Genomic DNA, 26,089 nt, shown 5'->3' with positions numbered 1-26,089 from the left:
TGTACAAATAAAGTAACAGCTTTTCTTTTCTAATGATCAAAAGGAGATCATAAAGTATATTTATAATTCACACTATTGTTATGCAAGATGTCTCAACATTCTGTCAAGCATTTCAGGACCGATCGCGGCGTACAGTGCTCTCCAAACTTATTGGTTCCGCTGGTAATAATGTGAAAATGACGCCATATTTTATAGCAGTAGTTATACTAGGAAATAAAGAGAAAAATCCAAGATTTTTGAGTACATTTTATTAAGTGGGCAAAATACCATATTGTTCTTTACAAAATCATCAGTTGAGAAAAGAAGATAAAACAATTTCCAGTGTTTAATGTTGGAACCCAGGAATAAATTGTATCATTCTGCCATTATGCCAACTGGTTGTTTTGGAAGCATAGCAGGAAAAGAGGCTTTTCTGTCTGACCATAACACATGCAAACGTCTACTCTAAATGTTAAGTTTTACTGAAATCATGTACTTCAGCTGGACTAAGATTTATCTGTTAGGCAGATAATACGTGGAAAAGCACCTCATAGATGGATTGGGTAAATCCAGGTATTAAGCCCTTGCACAACAACACTCGCTTTTATGGGGAAAAGTAAATGTTATGAGTTCAATATCAATGTGACCTCTAGGATGATTAGCCCATTAAAAGCATAAAATGAGCAAACTGGAGGAGGACCTGTGGTTCTGTGAGCTGTCAAGAAACAGGATGCTACATTATAGTATATGGAATCATTAACTCTAAAACTTTAACATGATCAACAAAAATGAGGACTGCCATGAAACTGGAACAGGATATTAAATCCTACTGAAAAGGGTCAAAGGTCCTTCTGCCTGTGTGGTCCAACCTTGTAAATGTTACAGGAGAGTCGGTGCTGTCCTATTGTACAAAATTTTAACAGCAGGATGAATGTTCAGAAAATAAATAGTTCATTAACATCTTGACAAGGATCCTTGGTAAATTAGTTTCAATGTTACACTGTAAAACTCACTTTTTTAAAGCATATTTAAATGTTTTACATGTTAAATTTGTATGAGCAGACCATGTTGATAAGCATGTTCTGAATTAATCTATGCAGCCCAAACTATACAGAAAAATCTTTTTGGGTAAGCAGTTTTTTTTTTACATTTGAGTCATTCTATGGTTGAATTTTTACTTGACAATGAACTAGCACTAGCTTTTTATAAGTAATTTTTGTTTAACAAAATAAATATTTCTAAGAGAAATGGAGAAAAGATGCCAACATTTTTTTATATTATAAACATGTCTAAACAAGCTACAGGAAGAGTCATTAAAAATAAATAAAACATTGACACATTCACTTGTGTGTGCTGTTAAACACCAACAGTTTTTCTTTTTTTATATATATAAAATAAAAAACACAGTAACCTTTACAGTACATTTTAACAGAGGCCTGGTCTTTGTAAGCTACATTTTTTAAAATAACTTTAATTGAAAAATCAATTCTTTCATCATCCAGTGGTGCTTCTTTCAACATCTTAATTCCGCAACTCATCATGGAGAAAAATAGTTTGCTTGTTCTTTAAAGAAAAATAATTACATTTTCGTTTCACCTACCACTGAGTTAAGTGGCAGCAGCTCGCCACAGTTTCTGCTCAGTGAAGTGAGGGTATAATGGGACACAAAGGCAGCTGAAGGCATAGAGTGCTTCTCATTCAACCTTCTTCTTCTCTTGAGTCTTTTCCCAAACCTGTAAATAAAGGAAGCTGAGTTTCTATTTCTGTGTTGACTGGCGTCAACTGAATTTAGAGCTTTGGTCTTCAGTATTCAGTAGTCGTCGGGAAGAGGAGTTTAAATTGTGGCAGCTTTTGCTGGTGTCCTACAGGTATCGCCATAAAAATCCAACAAAAGTAAGTAATTTAAATGTCACTTAAAAATGAAGAAAGCAGTTCATCTAAGTCTCAAAATAAAAGCCCGCTGGGTGGCTGTACTTGGTCAAACTTTCTGTCAAATGTGTGCTTGTTAGAATAATAAAGAAATGTCCTAGAAGTCATGAGTTGTCACTGATTGTTGAGCTTGGCAACACTCCCTGACTTCAGTCACATAAATAAAGTTTTCTGTCCAGAGCCGTCTATTATGTGCTCATAGAAAATCCAAACCTGAGGTTGTTATGGTTAGCTGGACAAAGATCTCAAAAACCTGCAGGATGCCAGACATCGGATCCAAAAGTCTGTCCTGATCCAGTAAATGTCAGGTTTTACCATCTGGTCTGCTTCCTATGAGAGCTCAGTTCAGCTTCCATAAGTAGTGATGTGATCCGGATCTGTGCTGGCCTGAGGGTCTGGAGCAGGTTTTCATCAATCAGACAGCAGCTGGACAAAGGAGGCTGGAAACAAACCTCTCTGGTCTGGTTCATCTTCTATATAACCATGCTATATAAGACACACAGAATAAATTCATTTACTGCTAATAAGAATACCTCTTTCAAAACAAAATTTAATTGTAACGAGAATTTATGAGAATTTCTCACATCATTTTCAGTCAATCAGAAAAAATAAAGAATGCAGATACTCACCCACCAATCGCTGTCCTCCTGCCCAAGAACCACCAACACCTGACCCTCGGAGAAACTCAGTTCATCATGGTGATCTGCTTGGCAGTCATACAGAGCCTGAGCCCGCCGACTGGCTGCTCCACGAGGCTGATTGACAAAATGTTACTCTTATTAGACAGTCAGCAACACAATAAATCAGGACCTGAAACAGAAGTTCAAACTTAGTATGACTTTGAAACAGCTCCATCACACAACCAGATCTCACCAGTGATCTGCGAGGAAGTGGCTGAGGGGTGGGGCCTCTGCCGTCGCTCTCAAAGCTCTGAGAGCGCTGGCTGATTGGAGATCCATTCGGAGGCGCTTTACTGGCCGGGTACAGGAAATGTGAGGTGCTACTTTCACTCTCTGTACGTCGAAAACCTCAAAGAGAAATTAATTTAAGACTGTCTAGTTGTTTCAAAGAGGATGCCTTTTTATTTGACAAAATAGAAAAACATCTGTTGTTCTTTTACAGGTGGCAGTCACAACATGGCGTTTAGTTTAAAAGTAAAAACCACTAGAAAAAGATTGGAAAAATGTTAATTACATATTGTGAAATAAAGAGGAGGAATTATAAGTGACTGATCATATGTTTACATGTTCAAATAAGACTTGCCAAGGATTCAAGGAGAAAAGTTTGGTTGGAGGGATATTCTGTAAGCTGCTGTTTCAAGTTTTAAAATAGATTTTTATTTCTACGCCACTAATTTTAAAGTTTAGATGCATTCACTGATGTACAACATCACTTGTGATAATATGACAATATGAAAAACCTTTCAGGCAAACAGAAAAACTGTGAACATAAACAGTTGACGAGGGCAGATTTGTCTCTGCATATGTGACTACTTTTGCATTTATAAGTCGTAACTAAAAGTAAAGGAGACAACAGGCTTTCTAATTTAGCCACAATCCATCCTTTTTAGAGTGTCGCATTGTTTTTGAAATTGTATTTTAGGTCCAAGAGACATGAAGAGCACAGCAACATCACTTTTGGCATTGCTTTTTCCTCAGGGGTAAAACTGTCTGAATCTGTCAGAATCACACAACAGCTGTAGGCATCAGCGAAACAATGTCAGTGAGAGCTGGAGCAGATACTGTAGCATCTATCTCTATGTGGAATAGTTTTAGTTTAAAATTGAATTAATTTAAAAATTATAACATATGCAGCAGACAGGTAGACCAGGCATAAATAAAGAGTGCAGTGGATGTGTCTGAGCAGAACAAGTACCTCTGTCTGGTCGCTCCGTCAGCGAGCTGAGAGGAGAAGATGGACTGGAGTCAGAGAGAGAATTTATCTGGTTATTATCCTTGTGACCAATAGAGGGCAGTATAATGCTTCATACAGAACAGCTTGTTGCTGCTCCCTAATGTTTTCACTTAGTGTTAATTTAAATGATTATTTTTAATGTATAATTATGACTTAAACAGAACTAAAATCAAATTACTATGGTTTTTGACACCTAGACCACTAATTATGTGCTATTCGGCTTTGGAGTTAAATTTCAGTTGTTTGCTTTTGCTGCCAAACATACTTTGATTTTAACAATTTCCATAAATTTCACCTGAAGGCCAAATATTCCTAACGTTTCATGAGTAGACATAAATCTCATCCAGTTTGTTTTAAAATACAGTGTAATTATATCTCAGATACTCACACACACTTCTTGAAGGAGGAGTCTGGACCACTGTAAATCCTAGGACTGGATGGCAACCCATGATCTGTGCAAACACACATAAACACAGACGTACAGAGTTAATGACAGTGTTACTCTGACAGACTAACTGCGGTGTGTCTCTCAGATATTACCCTGCTTATTAGATTCAGAGCAGGTCCTCTTGTGCCGGGCAGCGATGGGAGGGGGAGGTGTTGTCTTTCTGTTTCCTGACGTGGGGAAGAAAACCTCCGCCTCTTCCTCCTCTTCATCCCTCACTCCATCACCCCCAGCTGGAGGTGGAGGAGGGGGAACACAAGGAGCTGCAAGATTAAAAGATACTCACAATTCAACCAGAAAAGCTTCAGCTTTATATACTGAAATTTCACTGAGATGAAATTAGTTGCCAGAGCTGTTCAGATGCAATCACTTTGTGTAGACATCTGATAAGCAAAAAGACTGTGTTTGGTTTTTGTTTAATTGGAGGACACTTAACCACAGTGAATGACTTTTGACAACTATACAGGCATTACCATCTCAAAGTAATAGACCTGCAACCTTGAGTTACAGCTGAAACAACATTTTTCTGAAAGTCATTTTCAAAGCCATTCTTCACTGAAAGCTCAGCATGAATTTCTGCTGTTTTATCAGGGAATAAAAACAGCAGCCATATTTTTCAGATGAGTATTTATATAAATAATATGTAGACATAAATCAGTGTGTAATAACTCCAGCTGTTTCCAAGTGTAATTAGATATTAGAAGTATTTAAATATTTTTATCTTCAAATATCTAATATTAAAAAAAAACACACACACATAAACAGCATGGAATGCAATAAAAGCATAGCTCAATAACAATTTATTGTGTTTTCAAAGACATCACCAAAACAATTCAAAACAAATGAGCTGACCTTTGACCCGGGGCGGCAGTGGAGGAGCAGGAGAGGACGGAGGCGGAGGTGGAGGGCTGGGGGCGGAGCCAGTTGGTCGGCTGTGCAGATCCATGGCCATGGCCAGCCTCCTCCCCACGCTGAGGAGGCCCGTTCCTGGTCCTCCGGTGGACGGGGTGGCAACGGAGCAGGAGGAGGTGGTGGAGGTGGTGGACTGACTGAAGCTGAAAGGACGGGAGGAGAAGGAGTACGATGGGGTGAAGACTGAGGATGATGACGATGAGGAGCGCTCCTTCTTTACTGGGCCATTCTGAAACAAGAGAGAAAATAAAGTCATGGGACACAACCAAAATAAAGTAACAGTTTCTACCATCATCCACAAGCTGCAAAATTCAGAAATAGCTTTTTTAAGCATATGATCTGGTCATTTATAAATAATTTAAATCTCTATTTTCAACTATTTACTGGCAAAATCTGAAAAAACAAAAAAACGTCATTGTTACCCTGTCATCAAAGTCGTCATCACTGTCGTACAGATCATCATGACGAAGCCTCCACTCATACTCCACATGGACGTGATGGTTAAACTGGTTGGACTGGGCCTGCTGCAGCTGCAATCAAAACTCAGTCATTTAGTAGGAGAAACGGAAGCCATCTTGTCAGAATGAAGAAAGCTTCTAGGCCTCTCAAAATGGAATGAAAATATTTATTACATATTTTTCATTATTTGATTTTATTTATTCATGATTGCAATTACTGAAATTTGTGATCCCTTTGGTCTCAAATTGTTTTACTTTTTGTTGGCTAGGGTTTACAGATGTACAAAGAATACAAGACAATTTATATTTTGATTAAAATAAATAAAGTAATCTATAATCAGATTGATGATCTCACCAGCGCCTCACATTCACTGTGCTTCAGTCGGCGGCTCACATCCAGAGCAGTTTCTCCCAACTCATTCTCTGCGACACAGAAAAATTATCTTGTTACGTAATGGTGATTCTTTGGGTCAGAAAAAGAATGTGTTTATTTTACTGAAGTTTCAGAAAACAAAATTATTCTAAAGCTTTTCCTAATAGTAATCTGTAAATTGCAGTTGAATCCCTGTCTAGTATCTGATAATGTATTAATATTTAACAAAGGAAATACTTTTCCAATAATTGTTTTAATGAAACATCCTCTGTCTAAAATAAAATACACATTATAACACTATGGGAGTGTATTTGCATTACTGATGTGTATGTTTGCTCGGGCTCTCAGCAGCAGCTTCACACAGTCACTCTTGTTATGCAGGCAGCTGTAGTGCAACGCAGTGTTTCCTGCTGATGTTTGTATATCCACATTGGAACTGGAAAAAAGAGAAAACCTATGCAAGTAAACATGCAGGTGTGAACATTACCACTCTGAGACATAACAACTAAGCAACATCATCACAGCAGACTGACCAGTTCTGGGCCAGAAAGTCCAGGATGTGCAGCGACGTCCTGTCAGCAAACAGGACGGCTAAATGCAGAGCCGTCTCCCCTTTCTCCTGTTGGTGTGAAAACATACCAATCCTTTTTATTCTTAGGAACATTTCAGAAATATTAGGAAGTTTTTTTTGTTACAAAATACCCAGCTATTGCTATTTTTTCAGGCTTTTCAGCTAATGAGAGTACCTCAAAACTTTAGAAAACATTTTTTTGACATGTATGGCATGTAATCTCCTAGTTCTTCAAAACAAAGAGGCAAAAGATCATGTCATTCAACTAATTGTGTGAACACTACAAGGCATTTAAACGATTAGTGTGAATTCAACCCTTCATCCAACCATATATATATATATATATATATATATATATATATATATATATATATATATATATATATATATATATATATATATAGCTGACTGGATAGCTCAATACATAAGGCATCAGTATATCACCCGAGAGGGCAGGGTTCGAATCCAGTCTGGGTCCTTAGGCAAGACCCTTCAAGCTACTGCCTACCTCATACCATGAGAGATACTAAGTTGCATAACATGCCGGCTCAGACGTCGCCCGGCCAAACAAGGTCTGCGTCAGGTGTTGGGGAACCAGAGCACCTTGATGACAAATGGGCTACTGGAACAAGACGGAAATGGGCGAGAGATGAAAATGTGGATCTGTTGGAATGCTACTACTCAAGTAACCCTAGTGAGAGAGGTTACATGCAAAGACTGGGGAAGGAATGGTTACTTCGACATCCCCAGTCAACACTAAGCGCTAAACAACTAGTAGCTCAGTGTTCCAACATCCGCAAACGGCAACTGCTATCACAACTTGAGATTGACGAGATACAACACAAATGCTACGGCAAAAGGGAGGAACCCGGATGTCAGGACTGTGGGGACTTAACTACAAGTCCCCACCCAGTGAGGGGATACACGGCCCCAATGAGCGAAACAGAGCTGAACGAGACAGCTGCTGACCTGAGAGAGAGAATCATGACCCGAATGACAACCAGGCCTCCCCGGCGCCAATTACAACGGCTGAGTGAAGTACCATCAGAAAGTCTCATTGAGAATGTGAATGCAGCATTGAGAACGATCCCTACCAACACCATAACAGAAACCAATGAGCTGATCTACAACTCAGCATCAGTGATCCTTGAGATACTTGGCTATAAGAGCAACCATGAGACCCAATACCCACCATGGAAAAGACGGTTAGAGGCTAAAATCAAGGTAACAAGGAGGGAAGTGAGCCAACTGTCAGAGCTCCACAAGGGTACAATGAAAAGATCAGTACCCAGAAAGTACAGGCAGATGCCCATACCTGAAGCACTCGAGACTGCCAAACAGAGGCTCCAAGCCTTGTCCAGCCGCCTAAAGAGATACACAAGGGAGAATGAATCCAGAAGGATTAACCGCTCTTCTCCACTCAACCAGCTAAGGTGTACTCTCAATGGCAGGGTAACAATAACAACAGAGCAGACCCACCAAGGCTGGAGACGGAACAATACTGGAAAGGCATATGGGAAAGGGAGGCGTCCCACAACAGCAATGCACAGTGGCTGATCTCTCTACGAGAGGACCACAGCAACCTCCCTGAGCAAGCCCCGGTAACCATCACTGTGACAGATGTCCAAGAAAGAGTCTCAGGTATGAAAAACTGGACAGCACCAGGGCCTGACATGATCCATGCCTACTGGCTAAAGAAACTCACTGCTCTCCATGAGCGAATGGCAGCCCAAATGAACCAGCTGCTACAAAGTGGGACTCACCCTGAATGGTTAACTGAAGGGCGGACAATCCTAATCCAGAAGGATCCATCAAAGGGTCCAGTCCCACCCAACTACCCAATAACCTGCCTCTCCACAACCTGGAAGCTCATGTCAGGCATCATAGCGGCCAAGATAAGCAAACACATGGATAAACACATGAGCACGGCACAGAAGGGTATCGGTGTAAATAGCAGAGGAGCCAAACACCAACTCCTCGTAGACCGCACAGTTGCCCGAGACTGCAAAACCCGACACACCAACCTGTGCATGGCTTGGATTGATTACAAGAAAGCCTATGACTCAATGCCGCATACTTGGATCATTGAATGCTTAGAGATGTATAACATCAACAGGACTCTGAGAGCCTTCATTGCAAACTCAATGAGGCTGTGGAAAACCACCCTTGAAGCCAACTGCAAACCACTTGCACAAGTGTCCATCAAATGTGGCATATACCAAGGAGATGCTCTGTCCCCGCTACTGTTCTGCATAGGCCTGAACCCCCTCAGCCAAATTATCAAGACTGGCTACGGATACAGACTCAAAAATGGGGCCAATATCAGTCACCTACTCTACATGGATGACATCAAGCTGTACGCCAAGTGTGAGCGAGACATCGACTCACTGATCCACACCACCAGGATCTACAGCACTGACATTGGGATGTCATTCGGACTAGAGAAATGTGGTCGGCTGGTCACAAAGAGGGGAAGGTCATCCACACAGAAGGGGTCTCACTCCCAGAAGGAACAATAGCAGACATAGAGGACAGTTACAAGTACCTAGGTATACCACAAGCAAATGGCAACCTCGATGAGGTCACAAGGAAAGGAGCCACAGCTAAATACCTCCAACGAATAAGGCAAGTCCTGAGAAGCCAGCTCAATGGCAAGAACAAAATCCGTGCGATAAACAGCTATGCCTTGCCAGTAATCAGATACCCTGCTGGAATAATTAGCTGGCCAAAGGAGGAGATAAAAGCCACAGATATTAAGACCAGAAAGCTACTAACAATGCATGGAGGGTTCCATCCCAAATCCAGCACCCTGAGACTGTACACGAGCCGCAAGGACGGAGGCAGAGGACTAGTGAGTGTGAGAACCACTGTCCAGGACGAAACAACTAAGATCCATAAATACATCAGGGACAAAGCCTCAACAGACAATGTGCTCAGTGAATGTCTCAGACAACAGGGAACGGAGGTTGAGGTGCCAGAGATACCATCATGGGAGGACAAGCCCCTACATGGGATGTACCACCAGCAAATAACCCAAGTGGCTGATATCAGTAAATCCTACCAATGGCTGGAAAAAGCTGGACTCAAGGACAGCACAGAGGCCCTCATCCTGGCCGCCCAGGAACAGGCCCTAAACACCAGAGCAATAGAGGCCCAGATCTACCACACCAGACAAGACCCAAGGTGTAGGTTGTGCAAGGAGGCCCCTGAGACAATCCAGCACATCACAGCAGGGAAGATACTGGCAGGGAAAGCGTACATGGAGCGACATAACCAAGTGGCAGGCATAGTGTACAGAAACATCTGTGCAGAATATGGACTGGAAACCCCAAGATCAAAGTGGGAAACACCCCCAAAGGTGGTGGAGAACGCCAGAGCTAAGATCCTGTGGGACTTCCAGATCCAGACAGACAAAATGGTAATGGCGAACCAACCAGACATTGTCGTAGTGGATAAACATCAGAGGAAAGCCGTTGTGGTTGATGTAGCAATACCAAGTGATTGCAACATCAGGAAAAAGGAGCACGAGAAACTGGAGAAATACCAGGGCCTCAGGGAAGAACTGGAGAGGGCCTGGAAGGTGAAGACCACAGTGGTGCCTGTGGTCATCGGGGCCCTCGGGGCAGTAACCCCCAAACTGGAGCAGTGGCTACAACAGATCCCAGGAACAACATCAGACATCTCAGTCCAGAAATGTGCAGTCCTTGGCACAGCCAAGATACTGCGCAGAACCCTCAAGCTCCCAGGCCTCTGGTAGAGGACCCGAGCTCAGAGGATAAGAACCACCCTCGGTGGGTGAGAAGGGAATTTTTATATATATATATATATATTTTTTTTTTTTTTTTTTTTTTTTAATAAATCAGATAGCTGTTGTTTGCTATCTAAAACAACAATTAGATGCTATCTACATGCCCAAATATTTTTTGGGAGGAATACCTGAAAAAAAATCTACAATCACAAATCAGTAAAACTAATAAAATCACTAAAATCAACTGTGATGCTGTGACCTTATTTTTCTTCCAAAATCAATGAGAACCTTCAGAGAATGCATAGTTTTATCATAGATCATTAACTATGTGGTTACCTGTATGTGGGTGTGCAAGGGCTGACTTAGCTCCGCCCTCTGAGCATACAGCTGGATCAGGCTGTAGATGTCACAACTCTTGGTTGCCTCCTGCAGGCCCAGGCGCAGCGCTGCAGAGGAACTGCTGAACCTCCTCACAAAATGAACATCCTGATACTTTGACAATATGAAATCCTTGCGCTCCCCCCTGTTATAGGCAAACAATTTTTCAAATGTGTATTTTCACCAATAATGGAGAATAGTGGGTGTAACTTACATATGACTGTGCTGGGAGGGCTTCTGTGACGGACTAAGTAGATTTGCCTCCAATATGTCATTAAAGCCAGAGTTTCCAACATTGCGGGCCAGCTGAAATAAACAACAGAATATCAGTTTACCATTATATCATTTTATGCTCATCAAAGAGGAAATAATGCATTTCAGTTGCAGACATCAAAAGCACAATGTAGGTTCAACCATAAAACATCTTATTGAATAGAAGGCAGGGTCATTGAGTGGTTTCACTGACGGACAGTTAACCAACCTAAAATATTAAACATTAAATATGTTTGGACTTTATCAGCAAATATCGATTTCAATGCAGAGTTATTTATGTATGTCAACTTGGGCCAAAAACGTAACTACAAATGTAACAAGAGGATCAGTGCATTACTAGTAGGTCTGAGGTTCCCAGGCTGTCCAAGCTCAGAGACTTGATCCTGGACACATGGACACCCATCTCCCTGTGGATCCCTGAACATTCGATACAGGTCAGGATGCCTAGATTTGTTGAGACCCATCCAGGATCTTCAGAGAAGGAGAAATGTGATCTTTTACACTTGAAATGAAAATAACGAGAGTCAAATAAGATGTACTTATTGGCAGACAGAGGTTACCTGGAGCGCCACAGTCACAGCAGTAGTTGTTTCCCGGCATTCTGCGGATGTCATCAGTGATGGCCCGGGTCAGATCCTCCACACTGTTTTCACCCCCTCCGCCCCCCCGCCGGCCCCCGTCCAGGGCCATGCTGAGAGCCTCCTGCTTACTGTTACTGAGTACCGAGATCCATCTAAACATTCACAACAAAAACAAATCCACAGTTCTCCTCTTCAGTCAAAACTTCAGAACTATTTAGATAATTCTGATGTAGATTTTGGCCGTTTGAGTACTATACACAAAAGAAAACACTCAAATTTAACATTGCATCCTGTAATATATTTCTCTTTTTCCACTTATATTATGATTTTTAATCGAAAGTTAAGGCATACATCACTCATATTAAACCCCAGACAGTAGAATTTTAAATCTTTTATGCAAATAAATACCAGGTTCTGCTCTGTTTCACTGACTCACTTTCAACCATGCTGACTATTTCAAATAATGAATAATTGTTGATTTTAGACAAAAAAACGTGTCCAGATTAATAATAGATGAGCAGATTCATAGAATAATGTTTAAATAAAGCTTTGTCCTTGTTTTTTGTTGCAAATTTTAAAAAAGACTTACGCAACACACTCAGCTTCATCCTCAGCCAGGAAATGATAGGTTCGATTATCTAAAGGACAGAGTTGAAAAACATTTTTAATCAAGTATGCAATAAATATACCAAATACTTTTTTACTGTCATTTATGTAAATATTAATGTACTTTTAATATTAACTCAATTTCACTTTCATTTAATATTGAGTATATATGCTTATTTATTACATTTCAAATTATATTTCTAATATTTAACAATAAAAAATTAGTCACTTAAATCTAGTCAAGATTTAAAAAACTGGAAATGAATCAACAGATTTAACAAAACTATTCTGTTTGGACTCAAGTCTGGACTGCAGAACAGTTTTCACTTTATGCTAAGCGCCCTTTTCAACGTGTCTTACGGGAGATAAGGTCGAAGCATTTCTTGTCCTCCACGCTGGGTTTCACCTGGCAGGTGAGCAGGTTTAGTCGGGTCGGAGGTTTATTTGGCTGAAAGACAGAGAAAAGAATTGTCAAGATGCAAAAACTTAAACCCCACATGTTTTCTACAGCCGAACTTAAAAAAAAACTTAAAGCAAAAACATTAAAATTAATTCAGTGATGGGATAAGGCACCACATTAGAAGTGATATGAAAGAGGCAATTATTTTCTATATTTCCATTAATTAGTGGTTCAAAAATCAACCATAATTAATACATACTTAACCATTAACTGCAGTGAGATAATTAAAGTTTCTACACTAACATGAGTAGATTTAGTTGAATATCTTTTCTGCGAACAATGTGGGTACTCTAATCTGTTTGATTTCCAAATGTGTTCCTTAAAAGAATTTAGGACTTTTCTGTTAGTGTGAAAATATAATTACCTTGAAATCCAGAAATACTTAGTAATCTTGATTAGAACAATCTTTTTTAAGTAGTGAAGTCATAGTATCAATTAAGAAGTCGTTGTCATTATGACAATTTAGACATTGACAGTCACAGGATACAGTAACTTGCAGTAACAAACACTCACTGTAGCATGTGCAATAGTCAGGTAACAGTTGTGAACTGAACATTTCCTCTTTTGCCACATTTTTCTCAACCTGCAACACAAACACAACATTTTAGCAAAGCAAATAACACTGGCATGCTCCTTCCCATTTATCAAGACTAGGTTTTGTACATATGTACTGTCACTTAAAAACAAGGTTATGTAAAAGTTTTGATACACATCAATTTCTGCAAAACATTATAGGTTACGTAAATAGTTTTGCAGCTAATCTTGTGCTGGAAAGATTAACTAGAAATCTTGAAATTCACTAAATCCACACGAATTTAGTGAATTGTATGTAATTCACTAAAATGAAGTCTCTTTCAGATGTGGTCTGTGTGTTATTATTAAAGGACTAGTTCAGGTTTTGAAAATGACCTTTCACTGTTATCCATCTGAGCCTTGAAATGAGGTTATCAACAGCCAATTTCATGAGTAGTAGTAAAGTGGGAACAGCCATAATGCATGTGTCACATATATCATATTGCCCAGAATATTTAATCACTAATCCAAACCATGCACATTGTTATAGACATGTAACTTTTCAGACTCAAAGAAGTCAAGAATTTTTCACATGAAAAGTTTGTACAAAAAGTAGCATTTCACTGCACATAAGAATGTGATGAAAATTACCTCTCTATAACATGAAAAACCATTTTACTGTTAATGAGGACAAGTTATTTCTGTTTATATTATGCTTAATGAGAATCCATTTTTCATCACCTTGTCATATGTTATAAGCACAGAAGTATCTAAATTATAAATGGTCCTTTGGTTTTTAACTAGACACGTCCTCTTACATAACTCCTAAATTAAACATAAACAAGCTTGTAATCTTTGTGTTTTTCTACCCGTCGCTCTTCTTGTAGAGGAATCCGGTTCTCTCTGTTCCATATTGTTTATCTCCCAAAAGTTGATGCATACTGTACACCTGCTTCGGTAAGGAGTCCTGCAAACACAAACAAACCATTTCTGAATCAGTTGATCTGTAGCTCAGTCTGAGTCATTATTAGGGTCGGCGTCTCAGACCTGCTCTGTGTGGACGACTGGCCTCAGCTGATCCCTGATGTTGCACAGCTGCTTCTTCTCCTCCTCCTGACGCTGCTTCACCTGTACATACCAACACCACATCACAGTTCATAATTTTCACTAACAACACCTGAATAAACAGAAATAAGGATAAATATTCTCTGTATTTTTGCAGCACCTATTTCATATAAATATTCTTCTGAGACAGACTGAAAATAAATGAAATATCAAACTGAACACAAGTTTACGAGAAAAAAAGATACAGATAAGTAGATAATAAAAACCAACACACAAAAAATAAGTGACAATTTTTGGTCAAGAGTAACAAGTCTTAAATAGTAAAAGTTAATGAAGCATGCAATTTAACGTAAAGGGTTTAGCTGCAAAGTTTTAAGTCCAGACTGTAGGGGGGTGCATTGCTCCAGAGGAGTCCTGCACATTGATTGCAACAGAAAACAATGTTATGAATCAGCAGAATTTTCTCATATCACTTTTGCAGAACTAATTAGCAATGCAGCAAAATGGCATTGTTATTTTAACTCCACTGTAAATTTTTTATCCACTCTTAACCGGAAGCATCGTCTGCTGGCAGAAGACTGAGGCTGTGGGAATCCTTCACGCCACTGAGATCTTCCCTAACATTAAATATACAAATGAACTAAAAATGTACTTTTTCTTTGTGACAAACTTTTACTTCTGACAGTTTTCCCAAAACAACTATAAATTTAAGGTATTGTGATTCAATGTTCCAATCCAGGTGGCAAGAGATTAAATCAATTGGCCACATTGCTACAACAGAAGAATAATACTACTGTTACGGTTTTAGAATTGGTTGAAAACATATGAAACTACTGCTTGAAGTTTTCATTAAGAGAAAAGAGAACATAAACAACGAGCACACATACATGAAAACACAAATTACGATGGCATAATATGGCCATCATACATAGAGGAAAGTTTTGGATCAGTCGTAGAAATTTTTTCAGAAAATAAACATAAAAATTTCTGAGACTTAAAAGTCAGAAATTTGATGGAAAAAACTAAAAAAAATACCTTTTCATTTTTTTCTAAAGACTGTTTTAGATTAATCTCAAAATGTATGCCTCATTTGTATATCTTTAGTAGCCCTAATACACTGTTGTATTCATACCATGTTCAGCACTACGTTCAGCTCCTCCATGTACTGCTTCAGCCTCTGAGTGGTGGATGCACACTCCTGCAAGAAACTACACAAAGACATTTATGGTAAATCCATCTTTGTCACTGTATTACATGGTTTTTTTATGTGTGTGTGAGCCAGAACCTACTTGTTTTGACTGTGGTAGTGCTTAATAAGATTCTGCAGCAGGTCGACTCCTCTCTTTGTTTTTATCTCGTTCACCTTAATAAGATACTGAGAAGAGAGTTGACCTATTAACTGGACATAAATATAGCGGGGTAAAGTAAAGTGCTGAGCAGCAAGGGGAGTTAGCACAAATAGACTGGTTTTAAAAAGCTGGGGTCACTGACCTCACACATGCTCAGCTGGAAGGAGCGCCTCTCCTTCTCAAGCTCCTCAGCAATTTCTCCTCCGCTCACCTCGCTCCGAACCATCCCGTACTGTCGCGCTAACTCCCTTTTCTCCTTCTCCACCTGCTTGCTGAACAAACACGCACGCTTTGAATTATTAATCCGACTCCCGACAGTTTTACCAGCTCACTTCTGCTTACAAGAGCCTTTCCGTGTTTCTGAATTATGCAGAGGTGTAATTTATTTTTTACATGCACAAACATGTAACAAGGGTATCCTAAAAATAGGAGATGTAAGAGAGCATGTAAACTCTCTCAGATGCTTTAAAAGGATCGTCGCTCACAATCTGCTTTCATAATCCCGCCATGCTCTCTCAAATGGTTTCTTCAGATCCTGCAGCGGGACAGAGGAGGAAAAGTTCACTTCAGATGTACACAAATGATTTCTATTCATTTTGCCATACACTTGATATGAGAATATCAAAAGTCCTCACCCCCTTCACCTCCCGCAGGTCTCCTTTAACCAACGAGTCCAGGAAGAAGTTGATGTTGTGGAGCATGCTCTTCAGCTAAACACACACACATAGAAAAATAAAATAAACACTTGCCAAAAGGTATATTGGGTTTTCAGATTGTATAATCAATGTTTTGAAAATTTGTGTTTTTTAAATCTGAGTTATTTAATGAAAAACTGATTAAAACAGCTACATCATATTGACATGCAGTTATGAAAAAGAAATTTTCTTCATAATTTTATGTTTCTTCCTACTTTTTTCCCCTCTTTGACTTCCCCTCTCGTGCAAAAACTTGCTTTGCCCCGATTGGTCAGCTGATGTGGGGGGAAAAAGGTGGAAGCAGCTGTATTTTTTCTGTTTGAAGTGTGCATGCTTGCCACTTGCTGGATGTTATGCAAATGAGTTTCATTGTGAAATCAAAAGAGGAAAAACCCAGAAACAAGAACCAGCCAGGCATTTCAGGCAAGTCAGGAGCAATGAAGGAAACATTTTTCAATTTGGAATGAAGGTCTTATATCTGAGCAGATATGTAGACTTTTGAGACAGAAACATGCTGGTGGTCTGTTAAATATTCAGCTGATGTTTTTCTGCATTAATGTTTGTTCAGGTAGTTTAACAGAAAAATACATCCTCAGATGTAGAAAACACAATCTAACCGTGTGTCTAGATATTAATTGGGAGTTGAGCATTCAGACATTTGTCAAATGATAATGAGATGTGTTCAGTTGTTTAGGGGAGATCAATATTTGAACCTTTTTTTTCTTTTATTTAATCAGAACAACAAAAATGACTAACCACTTCTAATTCTGATATTAAATAACTCACTTAATACAATATGTTTATAGTACTATAATACTATAGTGTTATAGCTTACACCTCAGGATCTATAATCATATGCAGTATCTACAATTGAAAAGGTAAATCTGGGCTAATGCATTGGCAATGGTATCGTGCAATTAATTACTACTGATGCAATAAATGAAAAGGATGTCATCAGGCAGGCATGCAATATGTGTAATATATGTAAATAAATTAAATAAAGTACTTTTCCACCCTGCATTTAGACTTTTGTCTTGCATGTGGCTTCAGGGAGCTGAGTATGATGCTATTTGTCTTCTCTGGAGCGTTTGGCATTTCTTTGGGTTCCATTGTAACTCTTGAAAAGACATTAGTACTCTGAATAACATTTTATAATAGCTCACAAGAATTTTATAAATGCTACCTTTTACAAAAATTCTTGTTCCAATCATAGGTGTAATGGGTTTTTGTCCTTAAAACTTAGAACTATTCATACAGATGCTGAATTAGGCAGCAAATAGTCTTTTTCTCAATTTTGATATGTATTTTTAGAGGTTATCATTTACAGCTATTGATCATGTAGATTAACAGTAACTGATTGTGATTTCATGTTTTATATGTCAAATTCCAGAGGAGAAAGGACTGAACATTTTATTTTGACATTTTCCAAGATGGATCAAAGCTGCATGTTTTTAGCTGTAATATCTTAAGTTTCAGAGAACCACATCATTCGAGACCTGAAATGAATGTCACAAATAAACCCATTTGTTAAAAGGGAGCCGAGGAGATTTTTATTGGCTCGGAAGATCCTGATGCAGTTTTAATCAGAGTCTGTTTAATGAACTTTTGTTTTCAGCCACAAACTCTGACATAAGACTGCTGCAACAGTAAGAGATTAATTTATGCCTCACAGACCCCCATCCAGGATTTGTGTTTTTCACAGACAAAAAAGAAAGCAAAAGCAAAAAAATAAATAAACTCCCTCCAGCTCCTCACAGTCAGTATATGGACTGTGTAAGCTGCTGCCTTCAGGCTAGTGCCTCAGAGTGATGCAAACCAGAGTAGCACAGAATAAAAACAGCTTCTTTCACACAATCCATCTACCTCATGAACCTTTTGAACAACATACAAGTCCTAACAAGTCCTAATCTCAACTTTGATATAGTTTCTCAATCTTATTGTTCAGTTCAGGTACTTGTTGTACTGTATCATTCTCTGTTGTTCAATATCTCTGTATGTAAATAACAACATTGCCAAACCTTGATCATTTAATTAAATTATATACATTTTAACCAATTTCCAAAAGTGACAATTATTACGTATTTAAAATGTCCTATCGATCAGGCTTTTATAGTATCAGAAAGCACTGTATTCTCTTTTGTGGTTTTAATTGTTTGTAATTTGTGTCCATTTTTGTTCAATGGGATTTGTGTAAGTCCTGAAACTTTTGTGATCAAAATGAGTTTCCAGCATGTCTTCACATGCTTGGCAATAAAATACTTTCTCATTCTGATCATAATGGAGAACTTGAAGATTGCAGTCAAGGGAATAAAACCATTTTTAGCCAACGAATAGTTGATGTGGCTCCTGACCTTCTAGTTGTTTATCTGATGTTTTCACTCACCAGATTTTTCATTGGAGACAGAAGTTCTTTGGAAAAGTCCGCCAGGCGGCAGAAGGCCGAGCCGACCTCCGTCTCTCCATTTGAGTGGCAGTTTACTGCGAGCTTCTCCATCGAGTTGATGTACTGTTCCAGATGAGATACATGATCTAACAAAAAATAAAAAATGCGTTAGTTTGGGGAATAATCTAAATGCAATCTGTATTTGTCTGCATATGGATTTGTGTACCTTGCCCTGAAGCATACTTGGCCTTTGCAGCTTTCTTCATCTTCTGCAACACCAACCGATCGCTGTCCAGAGCCTGGACAAGCACACGCATGAATGATAAGTGGATGTAGTTACTGTCTGCATGACTGGGTCTGCATGTGCAAGGGGGCAGCAGGCTTTGTTGCTGGACAATAGGCCGCTGCTTTTTGTGACTGTAAACCACAATTTGATTGGTCAAAATTCCCTGCATGAAGCAGCAGCTCAGTTTGGATGTGGCTGTTTTAAACTGAGACTTTGTTTGTTTTACGTTGTTTTATTTAATTATGTCCTGCAAAATTTATGTTGTTTCACAAGCAGTTATCAAAAACTCTTGATAATTCTGCTTCAGGTTTTCACAAACTATTGAAAAGACAAGCATTTCAAGTGACATTTGAGATCAATCATAAATTACTGGTTAATTTATTTAGCAAACAAAACTATTTCTGATTAATTATATAGCCTATTTTGTATTTTGCTGTACTTTAAAACATTCCTCATCTCTTTATCTTTTACTTTCAATTGTCAAATACTTCTGAAGGTTCTGTGAAAGTCTTTGGTTGTGTTTTCTCTCATTTTCTTCTCAGTACTTGCTTTCACATTGTGCAGTATGTGTTTTTAAAAATAAGCTGCATTGTCAGGAGGAGGGCAGAAGGAGTGGTGACAAAAGAACTGTCAGTTGTTACAATGTAAAGTATGCCTGGTTTGAAGATGGAAAAAGAAATGTCTCAACTACAAGCACAAAAACATACATGGTTGTCCACCTAAACTGGATTCAGAAGGCTCACTGTAAACTAGTGGAGCTGCAGAAATGAACAGTTCTAGTGGAAGAAAATGTTGACAGATCGACAATTAACAGTGTACTCAACAAAGTTCCACATAATAGAATTGTGGCAAAAGGAAAGTTTGTTTACAGAAAACCGGAATTTTTTTTTTTGCACAAAAACATAGAAAAAGAAATGCAGAAGATAAGTCATTGATGAGACCAAAACTGAATTCTTATGGTCTACGACATTTAAGACACCAACATTTCTCATGTCAGTCATGGTAGTAACAGCATCGTGCTGTTACTACTACTGGAGTGACCAAAATATTGGTAATAATTATTAAGAAAATAGATTTAAGTAAACACAGCAATACAGTGTAATACAAGGTGAAAGTTTATTGGAGAATGACAAAAGGAAGAGTTTACCTTATGTGAGGACAATGAATTCACACAATGAAATGGCTAAGATCAAATTAATCTAATTAGACTAGCTAAATGTAAATACAGACTAAAGCTGGAAAAGTTTAGATGCTTTTTTATTCATTCTGATTGAACGTGAGTTAATTTGCAAAAAGGAGGACCAAAAATTCAATATCCAGATACAAAAAGTTGATGTGTTTTTCCACCACATATTATTCCCTCAAAATTTCTAAAAGTTTTGGCTACTTAGGCATAATTGTAATGAGTTACAAAAGAATATGACAATAGTTATGCACTAGACTGAAGAAGTAGACTGAAAACAAACAGTGTAAGATAGACTTTATTATGTGAATTAATTAGATGATGACCAGAACAATTAGAATAACTTGTAACTTTTAATGTTTCCACATTTAACTGTTTGAATTTAAGTTTTTCCTTTATGCAAATAATTTTTTGTGAAAAACATTAAAGTCCTTGTATCCTGAAAATCTCCACTTGATTTAGGCGCCATGGTTAAAGTGAAAATTAAGTTTGATCTGATCATATTGATTTAAGGACTGGTTGCTTAGAATCCCCCTTAAAAGTGTTTACTGTTGCAAAAATTTCATATAAAATTTATACATCTGTTGAAGTATAGAATACTTCAACAGATGTGAGGCCTTGCGACAAAAGGAAAACAAGATTTTATGCGTAAAAATATCTTGTTAAAAACTCTAGTTTACACCTCTGCTGTCTGCTCTCATCCCACACCAGCTTGCAGATTAGTTAACATCTTCATTAACATTAATCTCTCTGGCTTCTTTTCATAACCATAAAAAAACAATAACAAAGAATGATGATGGCCGGTAATCTGTTGCCTTGGTAACATATGTCGGCCCTGCTGGGGGTATGTGATGGGGGCCGAGGGGAGGGTTCAGATTGAGCATGTTTTTCAGGCCATTCTTCAGGTCAACAACTCCATTGTGGAGGGATGGAAAGCGGGGGTTCTGCTGCATGCTGCTTTAAAGCGTATCCTCATCCAAATACACAGACCCCACACAGCAGTGGGCCAGTTACACAAATTGTTCACAGTAGTTAATTTGTTAACTGGCAGAAAATATTCTGTTCAGCTGCCAAAAATTCTCTCAAACAAAAAAAAATCTGGTGCTACTTTCAGTTGCATTAAATTAATTACTTCTATCAGATTTCTCTCTTTAATACTATGCTATATTTGGAGATGAAATAGATGTGTTTTCCCATCAGATGTCCCATATGCCTAAGATGTATGAGATTTCGAAAATACATTATCGTTTTTAGACCGACAAAACTGTTGTTCACCATAAAATGATTTTTATTTATCAGATATTTCAGCATGTGCAGTATATATCAATTAAAAACTGAGTTGCTTTAATTAAAAATTAAGAACCCACTTGCTAAGAGTTGATTTGAACCATAATAAATAAAACATTGACCAACATATTTCATGTGTATGATTTTGGTGATGGGATTCATCAAAATGTAATTTTTATTAACTGTTAACTTTGTAATTTTGTGCTTTTATGATGTAAAGCACTTTGAACTGCCTTGCTGCTGAAATGTGCTGTACAAATTAAATTGATTAATTGATTGATTGAAACAGACATTTTTAGGACTTTAGAAAAATCTTAGTAATTTTCAGTGAGTTTTTTTCCCCCTTTAAATTGCTTTCTGTCTGACAAGCACAAAAAAATACTCAATTTTTAAAAATTGTGAGACAGGGGAAAAAATTCCCATTTCTTTTTGCAAAATATGATTTAATTTTTGATATTTTGGAGACTATTGTCTAAAGTAAAGCCATGACTTTACTTCCTAAAGTCATTTTGTGTCAAAAGAAATCTTTTTTTGTCAAAATCAACTTTTTGCATATGTAAATAGTAGTTGAAAAGATCACATAAAACTAAAATATAAATGGATAGCACACACCCATTCATATGGCATTATCATCCCTTTGTTTGACAGATATTGAACACTGGAAGCAATAAATGATCTGATTCATGCATCCAAATGTTTGGCAATACAAACTGAATTTATGATTTTGACCAAAAGTCATGTGAGATTTTGAAAATGTTATTTGTGGTACATAAAGAGGGTGCTCACTTAAAGACCACACATGGCTTCATTTAAAGACATAACAATTACACAATGTACTTTATCAGTACAGACATTATGTTCTATAGAGTATAAGTCTTCAAGAATGAAACCTAAGACAGAGATAACATTGGAATTTACTTCAGACTCCGAAGAACATGAAATCACAAGATTAATGTAAAAATATTGAGTTTGTTGATTATTTTTGGAAAAGTAATTATACAGTTTGGGTAAATATGACATTTTGACACTTCTCTAGTGTTATCGATGAGCTTTAATCAATTCACAGCCTCACTCTAAAGAGTATGTGACGCATAGCTCACCTGTGATGAAGTGACTCTTCTACCAAAGTGATGAGCAACTCAATTTGGTAAACCTTTGCTTCCTGAAAGGCTCAGTCTCACCTCACTGATCAGCTCCATCAGATCCAACAGGCACACATCAAAATATATATCAGCTAATTACATTTTAACTCAATAAAGCCTTTCCTACAGATTGCAGTGTAATAAAAACCTCATGAGATGAAAAAAAAAACAAAAAAAGAAAACACCAAAAGTTAAAATTTTTGTTCTTGTTAGACCATTTATCAGTCAACATAAACTATAGGGTGAAAAACAGTTCATACATTTTGCGGTGAACCATTTTGCCACAAACTTACCCAGTTATTTTTCAAGTAAAAGAATAAACTTGTGTGCTTATTGTAAAATGCATCTCTCGCTATGGAGTTCTATGATGAATGAATACAAATCAGCTGGTGGAATATCAGAGAGAACATTTCACAACATTATTCTGTTTGAGGATCTGATATAGGCTGAGGCAGCTGGGGAATATACCGACCACTTTTCTTTACATTGATATTTTCTCTTTCTGTTTTTATTATTGTCTATATTGACTTTATGTTCTGTTTTTAGTTTTATTTCCCACAGAAAGGGATTCTTTTCAGGAGCCATTAACATAAATGTATTGTTGAAATGATCTTTGTGTATTGTCTTTGGTTTTCATTCCAATGAAAACTTTAGCTTTCTTGGATGGAGCTGTTGACAGATCCATATTAATTTATTGTACTCTTCTTGACTTTCATTCTTGTAGAAAATACACATTTCCCAGTCACTTTGTGTTTAGTTCATTTGTTTAATAGCAGTCCAGGTTCCATTAGTTTTCTGTATTCTCGCTGCTTCCTTTCTTGAAAAAAGTGTTTCTGTGTCCAGCTGTGTCTCTTTCCTGGAAGGAATAACTGTCATTAACTTTGTGTAATACTTATGTTTTTCATAGAAAGTATTTGGTCCAGTGCCTCTGTCTTCAGATTTTTTCTTTCCTAGACCTAACTGAAGGGAATTTGCAGAAAATAGCCCAGCACTATGTCTGCTTTCTATCCTATTTACGGTTCACTGAAGTTCTTCTGTGTCTCCTTTGGGTACAGCACTGTTGTTGCCATTGACTTTGTGGACCTTGATTTTGTTTTGGTTTACTCTTTAAAGTATTTCTGGTCCAGAGTCTGTATTTTTCCTGTCCTCTCAACTCCCTGTTGCACCAGATGGCTGCTAACGCAGAGAATGATTCTGTGACTGTTCTGTATTTTAATTAGAGTGTATAGTCTATATGTAATTAAATATTCTCACTTCTAAAAATATAGTATAGAAATAAGATGGAGCGATCTGAATTGAACATGGAGCGATTGAGATTTTAATTAATTTGTGTTGCAAAGTGCCATGAGATGGCATTTTGGTATATTACTACAATGGAGTAATATACCAAATTGTATATTACTACAATGGAGATAAACTGATATTAACTGGACTTGATTATTATTTAGCTTACAGATATTTATCAGCATCCCAGGACCTACATACAGATGTTAACCCTGATTGAGTCCTGATTACTGTGATAAGAGCCTTGCTGAGTTATTACATGATGTCACCACAGTCCATGCACCAATAACACAAATGCAGATTTTTTTTTTTACTTTCTTTGAGTCAAGCATAGACACAAGGAGGGAAAATAAATGCAAAGGGATTTGTAGTTTCAACATTACAAAATAATTTAGAAGATGCAAATGATGACAACTTAACCTTATGCAAAAACCTAAGGATGACCAAGAGAAGGGGGTCAAAGACATTGTTCTTTGTCTTTGGGGAGGATGACCATTGTGGATATTGGGTAAGCTTTAAATGTTGGCTTCAGTAGAAACATGAACATCTGCCTGCTGCTGCTGCTGTTGCCGCTACGACCACATCCCACCCTCTCCCACCCGCCCAGCTCTCACCTCCTCCAGCAGGTAGATGGTGTTCCTGCAGTTGATCATCTTGGAGGTGAAGGAGGAGGTGGTGGGAGAGCTCCAGTCCTCCTGAACCTCCTGCACGAACTCCGACACCGACACGCACTCCGGCATGGTGATTCTGTCCACCCCGGAACACAAAGGGCAGAACCGGGACAGTCGAGCGCAGTCCGGGACTGACAGGAGAAGGTGGACACCAGGCGCAGGGCGCAGAGTCAATGAACTGATAAATAAATAAATGAGCTGTAATAATTGAAATATCTAGGCTGGGGAATGTTCACACGCCCCTTCTCAGTCGGGTCTGTACAACAAGACGGTAATTAACGGGAGACGTGCTGTAATCAAGGACCTGCTCAGTTGTGCTGCCTCAGTGTGACCGAACCGCTGCATCAAACGCCTCTTTTCTCCGAACAAAAGGTGGCTCAGTCCAGGCAAAGCATAAATCCCAGCACCACAAACTTCACAAGATCCATCAAATGTTAATACTGCCGCTTCTCTGCTGGGTTAAAGCTAAAACAGCCTTTTTCTGATGAGCGTCTTCATTCAGAAAAAAAAGGAAAAAATCACAAAAGCGCTCTGCTGTCCGTGTGCGAACCGGCTGACAAAGACCTGGAGGCGATGTGCGGAGAACCGGACCAAGTGGACCCAGAGACCGGGTTCGGATAGGGAGATCAAACCAGTCTCAGCTTTCCCGTCCAGCCCCGCCGTCATTTCTCTTCAGCAGCATCTCATTTTCTTTTCACCGCTTTTGCTCCCTTTATTGAACCCGCATGGAGAGGCGCGTTCACGGTGAACAGCGGTGGAGCCCTCTGTCGCGGTGGCGCGCAATCCTGACCGAGCCTTACACTGGGTGCACTGGGAGAACTGGGAATTTCAGGCCCCATCCCAGTCACAGCTGAGCTCCTTTATTTTCAAAGAGAGCTCTGAAATGTGCCACTGAAAATGAGTCAAAACCTTTCCAAGAGCTGGATTAAAACCAAAACACCTTCTGTTCAAATATATTATTTTTTAAATTCACAATTTGAGGAACTATTTTGTTCAATATGTCATTAGCACTTGACACAGATGTTTGGTTCCACCTGCAACATTATGTTTTGATCTAAAAAAACCCCTTCCAGAATCTAAAATTCTAAAATAAAGTGTAAATCTACAGATGATTCTATAATTTAGGGATTTTCACCATTTTGCATCGAGGATGAGACAAAAACAGGGAAGAACAGAATATGCTTTAGAAATACTTATTTAACATCAATACAGTGGCTGAATTCAGTAAAGTCACAAAGTCAGTGTGTATGCATGAACAAGACAAATGTAAACACTTTGTATAAACTTAAACAAAATAAATTACAGTTAAACAATAAAGAAATAAATCTAGGGTTTTAGTATAGGGGTGAATACAAAAACCAGCTGTTGCAAATCGATTTGACACTTCAACCAGTGGATCATTTCCTGCAAAAGCTCACACAATCATCAATGTACTCCCATTATATCCATCATGGTAGATTATGTGATTCTGGGGAACATTCTTTTAATCCTACTAATAAATTTAATTATTGAGAAGTCAGTTTGACATTTAGGGAGATGTGCCAGTGTTAGTTTTCCTCCTCACACTGAACATCCATGTTTGTTCTGACATGATCAGAGCGCCT

The 26,089-nt window shown here is 38.3% G+C and overlaps 1 protein-coding gene across 1 annotated transcript; it reads right to left on the bottom strand.

Moving 5' to 3' along the window:
• Positions 1-228: 228 nt before the first annotated feature.
• unm_sa1614 (un-named sa1614) lies at positions 229-25,186 on the bottom strand. The gene is made up of 29 exons (XM_055050333.1): positions 24,790-25,186; positions 24,429-24,663; positions 18,859-18,931; positions 18,633-18,778; positions 16,190-16,264; positions 16,040-16,089; positions 15,697-15,826; positions 15,495-15,580; positions 15,338-15,413; positions 14,188-14,268; positions 14,010-14,107; positions 13,141-13,210; positions 12,528-12,615; positions 12,151-12,199; positions 11,541-11,713; positions 11,318-11,451; positions 10,922-11,013; positions 10,666-10,852; positions 6,544-6,629; positions 6,331-6,446; positions 5,993-6,060; positions 5,602-5,709; positions 5,120-5,408; positions 4,363-4,530; positions 4,211-4,274; positions 3,784-3,827; positions 2,782-2,936; positions 2,538-2,663; positions 229-2,394 (listed from the first exon to the last, which is right to left on the bottom strand). The coding sequence occupies exons 1-29, from the start codon at positions 24,828-24,830 to the stop codon at positions 2,320-2,322; spliced, it is 3,183 nt and encodes a 1,060-aa protein (XP_054906308.1). The 5' UTR covers positions 24,831-25,186; the 3' UTR covers positions 229-2,319.
• Positions 25,187-26,089: the final 903 nt, after the last annotated feature.

Source organism: Poeciliopsis prolifica, unplaced genomic scaffold, assembly GCF_027474105.1.
Source record: "Poeciliopsis prolifica strain line A6 unplaced genomic scaffold, Auburn_PproV2 SCAFFOLD030, whole genome shotgun sequence".
NCBI lineage: Eukaryota > Metazoa > Chordata > Actinopteri > Cyprinodontiformes > Poeciliidae > Poeciliopsis > Poeciliopsis prolifica.
Note: the sequence above shows the minus strand (reverse complement) of the source record. Positions and strands in the feature narration are given on the sequence as shown.